Source organism: Diabrotica virgifera, chromosome 7 (assembly GCF_917563875.1).
Source record: "Diabrotica virgifera virgifera chromosome 7, PGI_DIABVI_V3a".
Lineage (NCBI taxonomy): Eukaryota > Metazoa > Arthropoda > Insecta > Coleoptera > Chrysomelidae > Diabrotica > Diabrotica virgifera.
Window position 1 is genome coordinate 92,945,974 of NC_065449.1, and position 16,551 is coordinate 92,962,524.

General features: G+C 32.0%; 1 protein-coding gene across 8 annotated transcripts in view; it reads left to right on the plus strand.

The window, feature by feature from the left end:
• LOC114335103 (kinesin-like protein unc-104) overlaps positions 1 to 16,551 on the plus strand; it is a 380,719-nt gene that overhangs the window by 222,232 nt on the left and 141,936 nt on the right. For all 8 annotated transcript variants that reach the window (XM_050655714.1, XM_050655720.1, XM_050655713.1 and 5 more), the window contains exons 5-7: positions 6,340 to 6,535; positions 11,679 to 11,856; positions 14,476 to 14,639. In XM_050655714.1, coding sequence (XP_050511671.1) covers positions 6,340 to 6,535; positions 11,679 to 11,856; positions 14,476 to 14,639 — 538 coding nt within the window. The remainder of the gene's footprint in view (positions 1 to 6,339; positions 6,536 to 11,678; positions 11,857 to 14,475; positions 14,640 to 16,551) is intronic.

Below are 16,551 nucleotides of genomic sequence, written 5' to 3' on the forward strand. Positions count from 1 at the left end.
AGGCTCGGATTTTGACTCTGACGATTCTGTAAAGGATCGAGAATATTCTCTGCACTAGAGTTCCAGTGAAAGTAATGAATCTTCTCCGAAAAAGATAAGTAAACATTTTAGTGGCTTGAGACCTTCTTGCTGTAGGATACGTGGCTTGTGTCTTAATAAGTTATAATAACATTAAATTTACTTATTGTAAAACGCAGACATAAATAACCTGTTTTAAATTTTTTTTATTGATAAAGAGCCTTTAACACTTATATTCTATTTAAATTCGTTTGTCAATAACACGTTTTAAGACCAAAAAAGTATTTTATTTAGTAGGTGGCTTGGTCCCTTCTTGGTTCGATAGCGAAGACCCAAATTCCATAATTATTAAACACACCCTAAATGGAGCGTTTGATGAAGTAAATGTTGGTAAGAGGGGTGTGAAGTTAGTTGGGTGACAACATATTAAGAAGAAATTAAAAAAAAATTGGAGGACATATTAATAGTAGTTAACATCAAAAAAAAATTGAGGATATAAAGAAATTTTTACAACATATTCTTCCCATAAACCATATCTCATTATTATTGGAAACAATACAAGTAACATTAAACAAGACTAAAACCAAGTTGATGAAGCAGAGGAAGTAGACAGGGATGATGAAACCGATTTTTTTTAATAAAAAATAATATTGTTGGTATATTCCTGATTTTAGAATTTATATTCTTTTGTTATTTTCAAAAATTTCATAAGCCACATTTATTTGTTTAATAATTTTTTTCTTAAAAAATTCAGTTTTATTTAGTATCTTCTTTTGAAAAAATATATGTAATAATTTATTATGCATGTAAGGAATTAAGGTAAACATTATAAACTATAAAAAATCATTTCAGGATTTTGTCAAAAACTTTAAACGTGATTTACTCAAAACTTTTCAAATGAGGCTTAGGTCCCTTATTGCCCCGACCTCTTCAATTACTGTGGAATTTGCATTGTTAGAGCCCAGTGTTAGAAACCTATAAAATCAAATAATTTCGATTTTGAGTATTGGCAATAAATATGAGACATTTGAACGCTGAATTTAAACTTTTACATTGCAAACGCTCTCAAACATTTAAAATTACTTCTTTTCAATTGCGTAAGCATTTTCCGTGACGTATTTAATCGTTTGTAATGTAAAAGTTTAAATTCATCGTTTTTGCGGCATATTTCAAATGCCTCATATTTGTTGCCAAACCGCAAAATTGAAATTTCAAATTATTGGTTTTGAACATTAGGCACCAAAAATGAGAATTCCACAGCGACTAGTCAATGGAAGTGAAAAAGTGTATTGATCTCATGAGAATCATAAAAAAAGACAAAAATTGCGCAACGTTTATTTATTTATCTGCTTTATAGGAACTGATTTCATTTGCGGCAAAACATAAAATCTACATACGAAAACTGCATTCTGTACGTTTATTTAAAGAGCATTTCGATTTTTATCGATAGGACACTTAGTTCAAAAGTTCAAAACTGTATTTAAATAATTGATTTCGCTCGCATGATACTGATATTCAAAATCGCCGATCGCTTCAAGTGTTGTTTCTGAGAGAACGGTTTATTATATGTACACAGAAAGTACTAATAAACATTTGTGTTCAAAATTATCAGTACTAATTGCACAAGAGCTCTAACATTATCGAATTTTTCCCGAGTGACACTTTGACAGTTTTAATTTCACGACCCGAAGGGGAGTGAAATTATGTCAAAGTGTCACGAGGGCAAAAATTGATAATAATTTTAGAGATGCAATTTGCTGCGATTATTTCATGAATAAAACTGTTCAAAACCAAAATTTTATTGTAATTTATTTATGTAAGTACAAATTAGTACAATTCAACACACAGTTGTTATAAATATTTGACGGTTGAAAGTCATCACTTTTATAATTTTTAAAACATTAATTGTCATTAATGTCACTGAATGTATTTTTTCGTAGCAACGAAGTGCATCTGACGTAATATACTTGACGACGGGATATTATCAAAAATTATCACTTTAATTTTTATTTCTGTAGCTTTCTATTGGTCAGAATCTCCGATGAATGAAATAATCTGGTATAATATCACCAGAGAGTGAGAATAAATTGAAAATAACTATCAGTTTTTCGAAAATTTGTTGTCTGGCAATAGACACGAGAGCCCGCAGGGCTCGAGTGGCTATTGCCCAATGACAACAAATTTGAGTAAAAATGAAGCATTATTTTCTTATTTATTCTTACTGTCGTGTGATATTCGTAAGATTATTTTTTAATACGTATATTATGGATATTTTCTTAAATGTGACAGTTGTCAAAACTAGGAAATTGGTTGCCATTAAACAGAAACAATCTACTTAACAAAAATCTATCGGTAATTTTCTACAGTAGATCACGGTTCTTAGACATTACTACGGTTGCCTAAATCGAATAACCAATGAACATTAAGGGTGAGATTACGTCACGAGAGTTTACTGTCTTTTGAATCGTAATATGATTTTTTTCGAATCCTGAGAAAACCAAGTATTTTAGAAAAATTTAAACGCAGGATGCAAGATTACATTATTACCGAGGGCGGAAAGCTCCTAGAATAAACAAGCAGATTCTATTGAATGAAATATTTGAAATTAAATATCACACTTCTCTTTTATTTTCAGCCCTGTAACTTATTAAAATAAACATTATAGAAGTTTTCAGGGACTTTCAGCCCTCGGTAATAATGTAGTCTTTCATTCTGAGTTTAAATTTTTCAAAAATATTTATTAGTTTTCTCAGGATTCGAAAAAAATGAATACAATTAAAACACATTGAGAATTTTGACATGCGTCAAAATTTTACATAACTCAATGTAAAATTCTGAACTGTTGAATTCCAGCTTCCCTAATAATTATTGTACATCAAAAGACATTAGAAACTATTTGTACAGGATTGAAATCTGTATTGGAAATAACTGTTAAAATTGGTCTACGTAATTAAACATATTCCAAAATTTTGTAAAAATGTAATACATTTTAGTTTTCAGCCCAAACTTAGACCACACACAATGCAATAATGTTCACATTTTTGAACTGTCAATATTTTTATTTTATCATCTATTGTTTAAAAACAATAGAGTTGATAAGATACCCTCAGTTGCGGAGAAAGGATTAATAATAAAGATTTTTATATTCAGTCAATGGTGTGAGCATTGTCAGTTAAATAGTAACGTGTGGCCTTACTTTTACACGCATACCTATTGTGGCAAATGTATCATATTTTTCAAAATTTTGGAATGCATTTAAATCGTAGAACAATTTTAACTTTTGATTTTAATACAGATTTTAATTCTCTACAAGTATTCTCTCATTACTTTTGATGTAGAATAATTAGGGAAGCAGGAATTCAACAATTCAGAATTTTACATTGAGTTTCTTATGGCCCTTTTTACGATTCACCGCCCGGTATAAGATAAAATGTGTACCTACTATTTGTCTTATTATTTCATAATAACACAAATAATACACATATATACACAATAACACACATTCAATGATCGAAAATAATTTAAAAATATGGGAATGTAAACTCTTGTGACGTAAAGTCAAAAATATAAGTCTCCCCACCACCGTCGGACAAGACAACCGTAATAAAGTCTAATAACCGTGACAGTAGATAATTCTCAGTATAATTTTAATCTGATTGGACAGAATTAAACACGTGATCAAATATCTTACTATACGATTGGAAGTTAAAATCATTAAAAAATAATCACAGTAATTCAATAAAATTGTGTTTTGACTAGGAAAGTTTTGGGGTAGTTCTGATTTCTTCAATTATATATGTATTTTGGGCTGCTGAATCCGAATTTGAGGTTTGCGGACAAAATTTCATGACGGAACATTGAAAAAATCGTAAAATTTCTGCATTTTTTCGCATTTTTGCTTAAATCTCGAAAACTATTAACTTTCAGTAAATGGTCTACTAACAGAAATTAAAGTACTTAAAATTCTCTACAAATATCAGTAAATATTTACTTTTTTTTAGGCGAACCGTTTGGTCTAAAATGCAAATTGAAAATTGCCAATTTTTAACAGTCTCGGCAAAACCCACTTTTTACATTCCAAAACTTTATTTTTTATTAGAATGTTGTCATTTGATAAATTTCTCCTAGTTTTCTGCACAAATAATAAATGTTACTTCATATGGTATGTCTCTTGTGACAGCTTCCATGAATCCATTCCATCCTAAGAGGACGGGAATGTCTCTGTTTTTCCCTTAGAGCCACAGAAGATCAGGCACAGATGGAGTCACAGTTTCAGTTGGTGTGAACATTTCCTTCGGATCTGTTATCTTGATTTCTGATAAACCTTGAGGTTTTATCCTTTGCAAATGAATTAGTTGAACAGCTCCCTTACTTCCATAAACCTCAGGCGCGGGTTTCGTTTTTAACCGAGGAATGGATTTGTTAGGAGCTACTGCATGTTTTGGTGCAATACAAGAAATGCCACCTATGACGTGAAAAGTGTGGTATCCGTCGATTGTATGTACGTTAAAATCAGCTTTATCGTACACCTGCTGTGCAAAGCACGGCAGGTCAATTTTCTGCGGATCGCCTGCGAATGCTGACACTTTCAGGCCAACAGCTTCTGTATAGGATGAACAAAACCCCAAAGAGGAAACTACATCAACCTTTTTTCTTGAGCCGTACTTTTTGTAAAGAAAACGGCAAACCTTTTCACGTCATGGGTGGCATTTCTTGTATTGCACCAAAACATGCAGTAGCTCCTAACCAATCCATTCCTCGGTTAAAAACTAAACCCGCACCTAGGGTTTATGGAAGTCAGGGAGCTGTTTAACTAATACATTTTGAAAGGACAAAACCTCAAGGTTTATCAGAAATCAAGATAACAGATCCGAAGGAAATGTTCACACCAACTGAAACTGTGACTCCATCTGTGCCTGATCTTATGTGGCTCTAAGGGAAAACAGAGACATTCTCGGTATTTTAGGATGGAATGGATTCATGGAAGCTGTGACAAGAGACATGCCATATTCATATTATGAACTAACATTTATTATTTGTACAGCAAACTAGGAGAAATTTATCAAATGACAGCATTCTAATAAAAAATAAAATTTTGGAATGTAAAAAGTGGGTTTTGCCGAGGCCGTTAAAAATTGGCAATTTTCAACTTGCACTTTAGACCGAACGGTTCATCTGAAAAAAAAAGTAAATAGTGATATTTGTAGGAATTTTAAGTACTTTAATTTCTGTTAACACACCATTTACTAAAAGTTAATATTTTTCAAGATTTGAGCAAAAAAGCGGAAAAAAGCAGAAATGTTTCGCTTTTTTCGCGATTTTTTCAATGTTACGTTAAGAAATTTTGTCCGCAAACCTCATATTCGGCTTCAGCAGTCCAAAATCCATATATAATGAAAGAAATCAGAACTGCCCCAAAACTTTCCCACTTGGGAGCTCGTAGAGTACAAATTGACTAAATTACAGCTATATTTCTTGTTTAAAACATTTTTTTCTACGGCGTACATATTCTTGGTAAACATATTTTCCCCTCCCCTTTGAGGGGGAGTTTTAAGGGTAAGCCCGGGGGGACGATTGGCAAACGTTTTTGCATGTCTTTTGGGGTCCCAAAATTGACATTCTCAACAAAATTCAGCATTCATTCATTCGTCTCGTGTTTAGAGATCAAATCTCTGACAATTGGACTACTAGTTTTTTTACTTATTTAATATTGATTAGTCATTAATATAAAATTGTATCGATTATTTCATTCATAGGAGATTCTGACCAATAGAAAGCTACAGAAATCTAAATTAAATCGATAATTTTTGATAATTTCCCGTCGTCAAGTATATTACGTCAGATGCCCTTCGTTGCTGAGAAAAATTACATTCAGTGACATTAATGACAATTAATGTTTTAAAAATTATAAAAGTGATGACTTTCAACCGTCAAATTAATATTTATAACAACTGTTTGTTTAATTGTACTATGACTTTTAACTGTCAAATTAATATTTATAACAACTGTTTGTTTAATTGTACTAATTTGTACTTACATAAATAAATTACAATAAAATTTTGGTTTTGAACAGTTTTATTCATGAAATAATCGCAACAAATTGCACTCGATCTCTAAAATTAATATAGAATTTTTGCCCTCGTGACACTTTAGACATAATTTCACTCGCCTTCGGCTCGTGAAATTAAAACTGTCAAAGTGTCACTCGGGAAAAATTCAATAATTTTAGAGCTCTCGTGCAATTACTACTGAAAATTTTCGACTAAATCCTCCATTTTTGCTTCGTTACAATATTTTAAAATGTAATATCGATTTATGCAGGTAATTTAAGAGTGAGAGAACATCCTTTACTGGGCCCATACGTGGAGGACCTTAGCAAGTTGGCTGTGATGAGTTACCAGGATATCCATGACCTTATAGATGAGGGCAACAAGGCCAGGACGGTGGCGGCCACCAATATGAATGAAACTAGTTCGAGGTCGCACGCGGTGTTTACGATTTTTTTCACGCAGCAAAGGTGAGTTGCCTTGAGGATGATAATAAACCCTATCCATTATTGAAAGAGATGCTACCTTGATAAAACAACGAAAACGACTTAAATTATTAGAGGTTTGAAGTGATCGCTATCCTTAACCTAGTTTTCCTAGTCTACACTTCAAATTAGTTTAAATTATACCGGGGAGTGTTTGCAATGCCATAATTATACTTATTAAAAGCATTGTTTATATAGGGAGATAGTTGGTCAGCCCAATAGGTAAATATCTTTGATTCAAATTGAGACAGTCACCAGATGTCTCCACAATTTCTGTCAGGGTCGCAACGTCAAAATGAATAGACACCAAGTTGGATACTATCCTATTAATAACACCCCAACTCGCATACATATTAAGAAAAATAAATATATATTAGAAGAGTATATTTAGAAATTGAATTAATGATGTCATGCTACTATATATTATATATGTAATATCATAATAATATAATAATAATATAATAATAGAGTTTATTTGTATCAACTAATACATAATAAATAAACCCAGTTTCTCACTGAAGTTGTTAGTCAAATAGACTACAACTTGTGCGTGAGGGTTAAATTTTGATTAAGCGTATTAAATAACATTAATTTATCTTATAGGTTAACAAAAAATCAGATATAGTCTTTTTCCATAATCTGACTTCAATTTTGGGCTCCTCTTCTCACCTAATTCAGTTACTGTTAAATTTTGTTTATGGGACCTCCGAAAATCTCTCATAATATTCAAGAAAGGATTGCAAAAAATTTCCGATGGGATTCTTCTGACGAACTTCGTTTTCTATAAGAAATATAATTACTTCTTGAAGGTGTTTTATTATCCATTTTTACCATAATTTTCACAATTTAATTTACATAATTTTCGAGTAATAAGGATGACATCATTAATTCAATTTCTAAATATATTCTTCCATATATATTTATTTTTCTTAATATGTATGCGAGTTGGGGTGTTATGAATAGGATCGTATCCAACTTGGTGTCTATGCATTTTGACGTTGCGACCCTGACAGAAATTGTGGGGACATCTGGTGACTGTCGCAATTTGAATCAAATAAATTTTCCTATTGGGCTGACCAACTATCCCTATATAAACAATGATTAAAAGTTTCTGATGCTATATCTTGAGATTTAACCAGTTACGTTGTGATTTTTATTAAGTTATGTAATATTAAATTTATTTTTCACTGTTGAACTTATTCTTCTTGTGCCATACGTTTGGCAGCGTGTAGGCATTTTAGTTGATCTCCTAATCAAAAGCTCTAATATTTCTCTACTCAGCCAGTTGCAAAATGGACTCGGCAACTGCCACATCACACCAATTTCGCGTGTTTCTAATCCAGGAGTGTAACTTTCTTCCTGGTCCCCTTCTTCCCGCAATCCTGCCAGTGAGTGTAAGTTTTAGGAAGGCATATCTTGATCCAAATATCTTCCATTGTTTCCCCACACTCAACAATGATCGGCCCTTTCCATCAAGTCGAAGTATCTCTTCATTGGTAACTTGATCTCCCAACGATATCTTAAGTAGTTTTAAAAGTTTCTGATGTTATATCTTGAGATTTAACCAGTTACGTTGTGATTTTTGTTACGTCATATAATATTCAATTTATTTTCCACTGTTGAACTTATTCTTCTTGTGCCATACGTTTGGCAGCCTATGGGCATTTCAGTTATCTCCTAATCAAAAGCTCTAATATTTATCTGTTCAGCCAGTTGCAAAATAGACTCAGCAACTGCCACATCACACCAATTTCGCGTGTTTCTAATCCAGGAGTGTAACTTTCTTCCAATATGTAATTATATCCTTCTAATCGAAAATTTGTTTTTTTTTAATATTCTTTCTAATGCATTTTAATTTTTATTATTGTGCAAATTATTTGTTTATCTTTTTTTAAGAATGAAATTCCATATTTGTTTCATTTTATTCTACTTGTTTTTCATTTAAATATCCGCCATTTTGGATCTGCCATTTTGAAATTTAAATTTTTAATCTTTAATTCAGATTCAACAACCTGTTAAAAATAAAGACAATAAATGTTTTAGAAAAATGTTCTTTTTTATGTTCTTTTTAGAAAATCCGCATTTTGGATCCGCCATTTTATAGTTTATAATGTTAACATTTAAGTTAGGTTTATCAAAGCACTCAAAAATAAATATATGTAGAAATAAATACATTTTGTAAAGAAATTATGATTTTACAACTATTTTTTAAGTTAGCCGCCATTTTGGATCTGCCATTTTATAATTTAAATTATCAAAATTTGATTCAGGTTCAGCAACCTCTCAAAAATATCCACATATATGCAAACAAACACGTTTTATAAAAAAAGTTCGGATTTTACAACTACTTTTTAAGGATTTTTAGTAAAAATCCGCCATTTTGAATTTGCAAATTGTAATGTCAGATTCGGGTTCAGCATAATCAAAACTAAAATAAAAACATTTTTTATCAAAATGAAATGTTGAATTCACCCATATTCTTAACATTATTTATACAAAACAATTGTTATTGTTTAAACAATTAATAAACAATTAGCGGCGAAATTTGTGAGTAGAACTTTTTACTTTAACATATTTATAAACTAACAAAAAAAGTTTTAGAAAAATATAACCTTGTTTGATTTTTTCCGAAACATTGTATCTTTTCGTTCTAATTGCACGTTCTAATTCTAGAAGTCATATTCCTTTCATGTACGATTTATGCTTGTAATCCGAGCTTGCAGATATTTTAACTTATCAGTGAGAATAGCTGTATCGTCTGCATAAACAACATAATAATTTATTGATTCTACGCTCGGAATTTTATTAATCCAAATGTCTTTTTCATCAGCACCCATATCCTGTAGAATGGACATAATCAGACTGTGGTGTACGTTATCGAAAGCCTTTTGATAGTCGATAAAACAAATATGTACACCCTTTCTTTGATCGTAGTACTCCTGTAACAGAAGTTGCATTCAAACTAGCTCCTCTCTCGTGCCTAATCCACCCTTATATCCAAACTGTGATTATCCACTAATCTTTCCATATAGATTAGAATAGCTGCTTGTCTACGTATACAACCTTATGATCTAATGATTCTTTTGGCCATCTGGTTCCGATGCAAAGTTTTATTAATCCAAATGTTCTTTTAATCAGCACCTATATCCTGTAGAATGGACATAAGCAGACTATGGCGTACATTATCAAAAACCTTTTGATAGTCGATAAAACAAATAAATACACCCTTTCTTTGATCGTAGTAGTTCTGTACCAGGAGTTGCATGCTAAATAGTGCCTCTCTGGTGTCGAACCCACCCTTAAATCCAAACTGCGATTATCCACCAATCTCGTCACATCTTTTATTTATTCCCTGAAGTTTAAAAAATGCTTTAATAACAGGGATCATGAGACTAATAAGTCTGAGATCTTCGCATCTCTTAGCATTTAGAAAACATCCTAGAAGTTCTAAAATAAAGTTTGACTACAAATAAACATAGCATAAGAGCTCCAGATGGACAATATCAGAATAATTAAAAGCTTCTTTTCATTGTAATGAAATAAAGTACAAATTCTTAATTCAAAAGAGTAAAAGAAAGACGTTTATTACTTTATTACATTTACCACAATTTAATCTAAACCAGACTCGCAAAAAATTCGCTGTTTGGGTTAATAATAACGGGCTCTATTAACTAATTGTTAATCTGTCGACTAATGTCATTAGACGAGCTAATGATATTAGTCGCCTTCAGTAGATCTAGTTTATGCATGACGGTTGATTATAAAGGATTTTTATTGGATCGGCGAGTGTTTGGTACCAATTTCATTTATAAATGCTAAAATAAAAATATATACGAAAATTAAATTAGAAAAGTCTATAGTCTAGGCGCCTATAGTCTATACTGTCTATAGTCTAGGCCGCCTTATAAGTTCATACAGTCTATGTATTATTTGCCCATTTCTCGCAATACAGTGGAACCCCGATAAGTCGGCCTCCGATAATCCGGACGTCTGGCTAACCCGGAACGATTTTCATCACACAAAACAAATATTTTTTCACTTTGACTGAATTTTTTTGCCAAGAAATAAACAATACTGTATAGAACTGTAAGTAATTTAGATGTACTCTGCATACGTATTTCACGTTTGTGCAATTATAATGGAGTTTATCTGTAAGTATACCGGGTTTTATTAATTTTTACCGTATTCTCCGACTAACCCGGCTTTTCGATAACCCGGATCGCCGCGGTCCCGATTAATCCGACTTATCGAGGTTCCACTACTTCCATGTTCGTTGTCTTCTGTGTCCCTGCTATTCTAAACATCCTTCTGTAACGCCACATTTTAAATGGATGTAACTTATTCATTTATTGATCTACATCGAAAACGTTTTGCAATCCAATTGGATGACTTTTTAATAGTTTTTTAATAAATTTTTATACCATTGTACATACGAAGTTTTTACTTCTGTATGATTATTTATTTATGTATTCTTGCTTCAGTATCAAGCTGTTTTTCCAGAGAATTGTTTTCATTTTTACAAACGCATTTCTTGCTATTTCTATAATTGCTCTTATTTCTATTGTTTGATCATTATTTTCTGAAATCCAAGTTCCCAGGTATTTTTGTATTTATCAACCCTTTCTATCGGTACATTTCCCAAATGTATGATTGTTTGTATACTTGTTTTCTTTCTTATTGAAACTTCTTGTATTATTTAGTAGTAGTTGGAGTTACTTAGCAGAGCTTACCATAATCAAGGTGTCATCTGCCTATCTTATGTTTTAATAGTTCTTCCGTTAATTATTATTCCTTCACATTCAGGTAGTAAGGCTTCTTTAAAAATGGATTTATATAGACATTAAACAGTACGGGAGGCATAATACATCCCTGCCTAACTTCTCTCCTGATTTCAATTTCTGAACTGGGTTCGATATCTATTAAAATTTGTGCTATTTGATTCCAGTAAAGGTTTGTTATTATTAGTAAGTCCCTTTGGTCTTTATAATTTGGACTAATTTTTCATGTGTAAAGTTGTCAAATGCTTTTTGAAAATCAACGTAACAAACATGTACATCCACATTCATATCGATCCTATCGATTATCACAATAGGCATTTAAATATATTAATATATTTTATTTCTTTTAGGCTTGACGAAACAACTCAACTAACAACAGAAAAAGTATCCAAAATATCACTGGTAGATCTTGCGGGTTCCGAAAGGGCTGATTCTACGGGAGCCAAAGGAACACGATTAAAAGAAGGAGCTAACATTAACAAAAGTTTAACTACACTAGGAAAAGTTATTTCCGCTTTAGCTGAAATAGTAAGTAGCATGTAGGTCCTAGAAAACATTTTATTAACTATTTTTTTATTTTCTTTTTCCTCCCATTCTCATTGGATGTAAATAAAGTCGGTGAGTAAAATTGAATATTTTTGATTTCTAAATTTACCTAAATTTATTAATCATTCATGTTTACACAGTGGCTACACATGTCTAACTAACAAATAATCCAAAATATTCTTTTCGATATTGTACTAGACATAAGTTTTGAGAAATGTAAGAATCTCACTAAACGAAATAAAGCAATTCTATTAAGATTTTCCACAGAATTATTTCAAAAAGTGCGCCCTTTTTTACGGAGAAGCAGTCACTACTGTTTCTCCTTCATAATATATTATTAGTTCTATTATATGTCTTGATTTTCGCGGTATACAGTCAGTATAAAGAAAGCACAGGGATTAGTCAAAAGTAAACTTCATTGTCCTTCATTATTATTTTCTTGCTCAATCCCCAGACTATGTCTACAATCGACCTTTACAGCAATTCCCAAAAAGTCAAGTGCAATAACCTGCTCATGTCACATACTTTAATGAGTCATACACTGTAGTACTAGCAAATGGGCACCAGGGAGCCATTTAGCAAAGTTGTTAAAAAGGTCTTTAATCATTTTACTGATTGGCGAGAAAACGTAAGAGTTCAACAATTAAAAATAGCGCAAATACCTTGTTGTGTTCTTTATCCGTGGGTGATCCATAGTCCATCCATGCGGTAGTTAAGGTGTTATACATTGTCCTGATGTTACGGCACATTTTTTGTCACGGCACATAACGACACTCATTTTAACAGATAAAGTACAGCTATTAATTATATTAGAGATGAAATTCCATTGTTCGTTTATTGTATGCAACACTTGGATACTATTATTATTATTATTGTTATTAATTAAACTTAATTGAAAGAAACGAAGAACTTTTCGACAAAAGAAAACTAATGGATGTGTTTAATCCATCACTAGAAACACAAAATACGGTCGAGAATTTACACTCGAAGACCACAGCAGCCACTAAGCCTACTTCGGCTATGGAACAAAAACTGAACTGAGCTAAATACAAGCAACTATCTCCATTGAACTCATATCAACAATTTTTTCCGTCAGCAAGGCAAAGAGCCTGCTGACGGAAAGGCACCAGCTTCTTACTCTAGACTCTCAGAACTCTCTCTCAACCTCAAAACTCATTCCATCTCCCCATTTTTCCATCCTACTCAACCATGTCCGGTTTTACCAATAAAAAAATTCGCCAATTTTCACTTTTCATTTCAAAACGAATAGAACAGATTTAAGCAAATTTCAACCACGCCTTCAAAGGCAATAACTCTTTCTCTCGCAAATAGGATTAAACCAAACGAAATTCTGATAGCTATATTTTATCTCAATATTCTCCCATGCTTTTTTGCAACATTCGCAATATTTCACGTGCGAACTTGTTGTATTACATAAACACACTCAGAGCCCTTATCTCTGCAAAAGAATTCACAAAATAAACAAATCAGCTTCAAAATAACATATTCCAGTCTCACAGTCGCCAAAAATACATTAGTAAAAGATTTACGAGTCCCGATTCTTTTGGCGGTACGAAACATATCGAGGTCCCTCAGATAAAAGAGATATGAGTATCCATGAGAACACAAGATCAATCCAACATTGTGAGAAATGAATTACGTACTACACTGAAACACAAACATCATGTTTGTGATATACAGGGTGAAGCAAAAATAATAATGACTTTCGGACCGTTATAACACTTAAAAAATACACAGCTGTGCATTTTTTGAAAATGATACACAGCGGAACAAAGAGATGCTTTGTTTGACTCGAATGTGCTGACCCATAGATGCATGGTCATGAATCAGGACTTGTACTTATGTTTTGTAGACTTTCAAGAGGCATATGATAGGGTTCAACTAAAAATCTTGTAGATAATATATTGAAAAGCAAAAATATTGACAGTCGTGATATGAGAGTTAAGTCTAATCTATATATTGGAATTAAACTGCAAAGTTAAGAAGAGTCCCCCAGAGTGGCGTGCTCTCCCCATATTTCTCTTCCACGTCTACAGTGAAGCGGTATATAAATAAGTGCTCCGATATTCAATAGAATGGAGAAGTTTTGAATAGCTTATCAAGTAATGCATTTTACTGTGTCTACACTTTATAGTAACTACTAAATAGTTGGAGGAGGTGAAAGCTGTATGTCTCAAGTTGGTCATTCAGAATTATATCTGTATATTTTTTATTTCTTTTTTATGTGTTTGGCTATTTTTGTTAATAATATCTTGCCTGTATATGTAATCGAACAGAAGGTACTGGTCAAGGTGATCGTTGCTAAATTGACGTTTTTCGCAAGACTCTAAAGCCAAATGGCCGTTTAATTTTTTTTCAACCATAAAAAATTTGGCTTTAATAATTTACGAAGTTGCAGTTTATTGTTTTTCTTCAAATATTTAGGCTGATGCACTATAGAGTATTACATGATTCATGATAAATGGATCAGATATAAAAAATAAATTAAAGCAGACATTTCTCAAAACTTATCATTTATAAATATAAAGCATAAATATAAATATATTTAGTAAGCATTATTCAACACAATTTCTGTTGTAGGCATCCAAGAACAAGAAATCCAAAAAAGCCGATTTTATACCATACAGAGATTCAGTTCTGACGTGGTTGCTTAGAGAAAATTTAGGTGGTAACAGTAAGACTGCTATGATAGCTGCTATTTCTCCTGCCGATATAAACTACGACGAAACTTTATCGACTTTGAGGTAATAATATATTCATATTACTTTAGATAATTAGAATTAGTATTTAATATGATTTTTAAGACTTTCATATAATAATCTTATCAATTCCACTCCATATAAATATATGGCCTTTTCCCCACTGTTGGCTTCCTTTTTATGTCTTTTTTGTTTCTAAAGCTAGTTTTTTGGTAGCTTTTTTCTGTTTTTTTTTCTTGGACTTTCCTTATTAATCTTTCCCTGTTCTATTCGTTCTTTTTTTAGTCATATGGTCGTTGGCAAATATTTTATTTCCTTTATGTTGCGCAAATTAATGGATATTTCGCTATTTACTTGTATTCTTTATAATCGTATGTTTTTCACTGTAGTTGTTCACTGTTGTTAACTTTGTCCAATTTTTTAGATGTTTTTATTTCCACATCTTTTTTCAATTGTTCTTTAGTGATTTTTTTTATTCCTTTCGCCAATTCTAATGGACCATCTGAAGCCAAAGTAAGTTCCTGTATAACTACATTATATTTCCATTTTTTCCATTCAACTATATTTAATTTTTTATTATTAATCTGATTTCTTTTTCAGTTTTATATTTTCTTTTTTAATGATGTCATTTTAAGTTAGAAATTCATAATCCCATCTTTAGATTCTTTTTATTCTGCTTTAATAGTTATTTATGATATAAGTGTTAAAAGTACACGTTTAAGGCACGCATGTGAAAGTTTACATATGTGCCTTAAAAATGTACTTTTTAACACGCATAGCATACAATATTTTTTCTACAGACGTAATTATAGAAAATATATCTACAAAAACTTTTACTTGAACTTGACTGACATTCCATTTTTATATTTTTTTGACATTACATCAAAATTGCTTATACGGTCAATACGAACTGCAGTGCCTTAAAAATTTTAAAGCACTAGTGTTTCATTTTTAACACGGTTGTAGAAAAATTCTTTTTGCTCCTTTTAAGTTCTTTTATTTCTTGTATTCGTTTCCCGAAGACATTTAATATTTTGTCAAATTTTTCATCATATTTTCCAATCTTATTGGATGAAGCTATTCTTCTCTTCTTTCTATCCACTGAATTCTTTACCTTTCAAATAAAAGGTAGAAAATTTATAATATATGTAGGTTATGTCTAGATAAAAATTTAATTATAAAAATGTATTCGAAAAACGAGAATAAAAGTAAAAATAAAAAAATAAAAAACTAGAATATTTTCGTCATATACTTTTGAAGACTTACCTACCCCAGTGAAGCAGTGGCGGATCCAAGGGGGGGCGATCGGCCCCCCTCTCAAACCAAGTCATTTAATTTTTTTTTTTTTTCAAACAAATAATTAAACATTTTTTATAATAAATTTTATAATATTGACTAAGATATAATGTATTAAATACATATATCTATATAAATATAAATTTTATATTATATGAATTGTAAATAAATTTTATTAGTACAGGACTTAAAACGTTCACCTCAGTCTCAAGCCAGAGTGGAGGATGGACAGCAATGTTCACCTCAAACATCGGCCCAAGCAAAGACTGGGCAAGGATCACCTCAGAGAAATCGACCAAAACGCCTCAGACCCTGTGGTGCCGAGATAAAAAAAGGAGGAAGGCCAGGAAGATACCTACGGGAGCCATTCATCCCTCTCCCCCTCCCAAAACAAAGGTGAATTTGCCCGCATCAGAGTCTGTCAATAGTTCTACCTCCAAAAGTGGACAGGAACCGACAGGCGCCGATGTGAAGCGCCTTCACCCAAGCACTTCCACGGAAGGCACGCTGCAGAAGCACAAGTAAGAACACAGAAGCGGAAACACTACTACCCTTCCCCAAAGCTTCGCGGGAGCCCGCTGTGACCAGAGATATGTCAAGAATAGATCTGGCTAGGAATATGCTAAACAATGCATCGGGGTGTAACGTCGATATCAAGTAC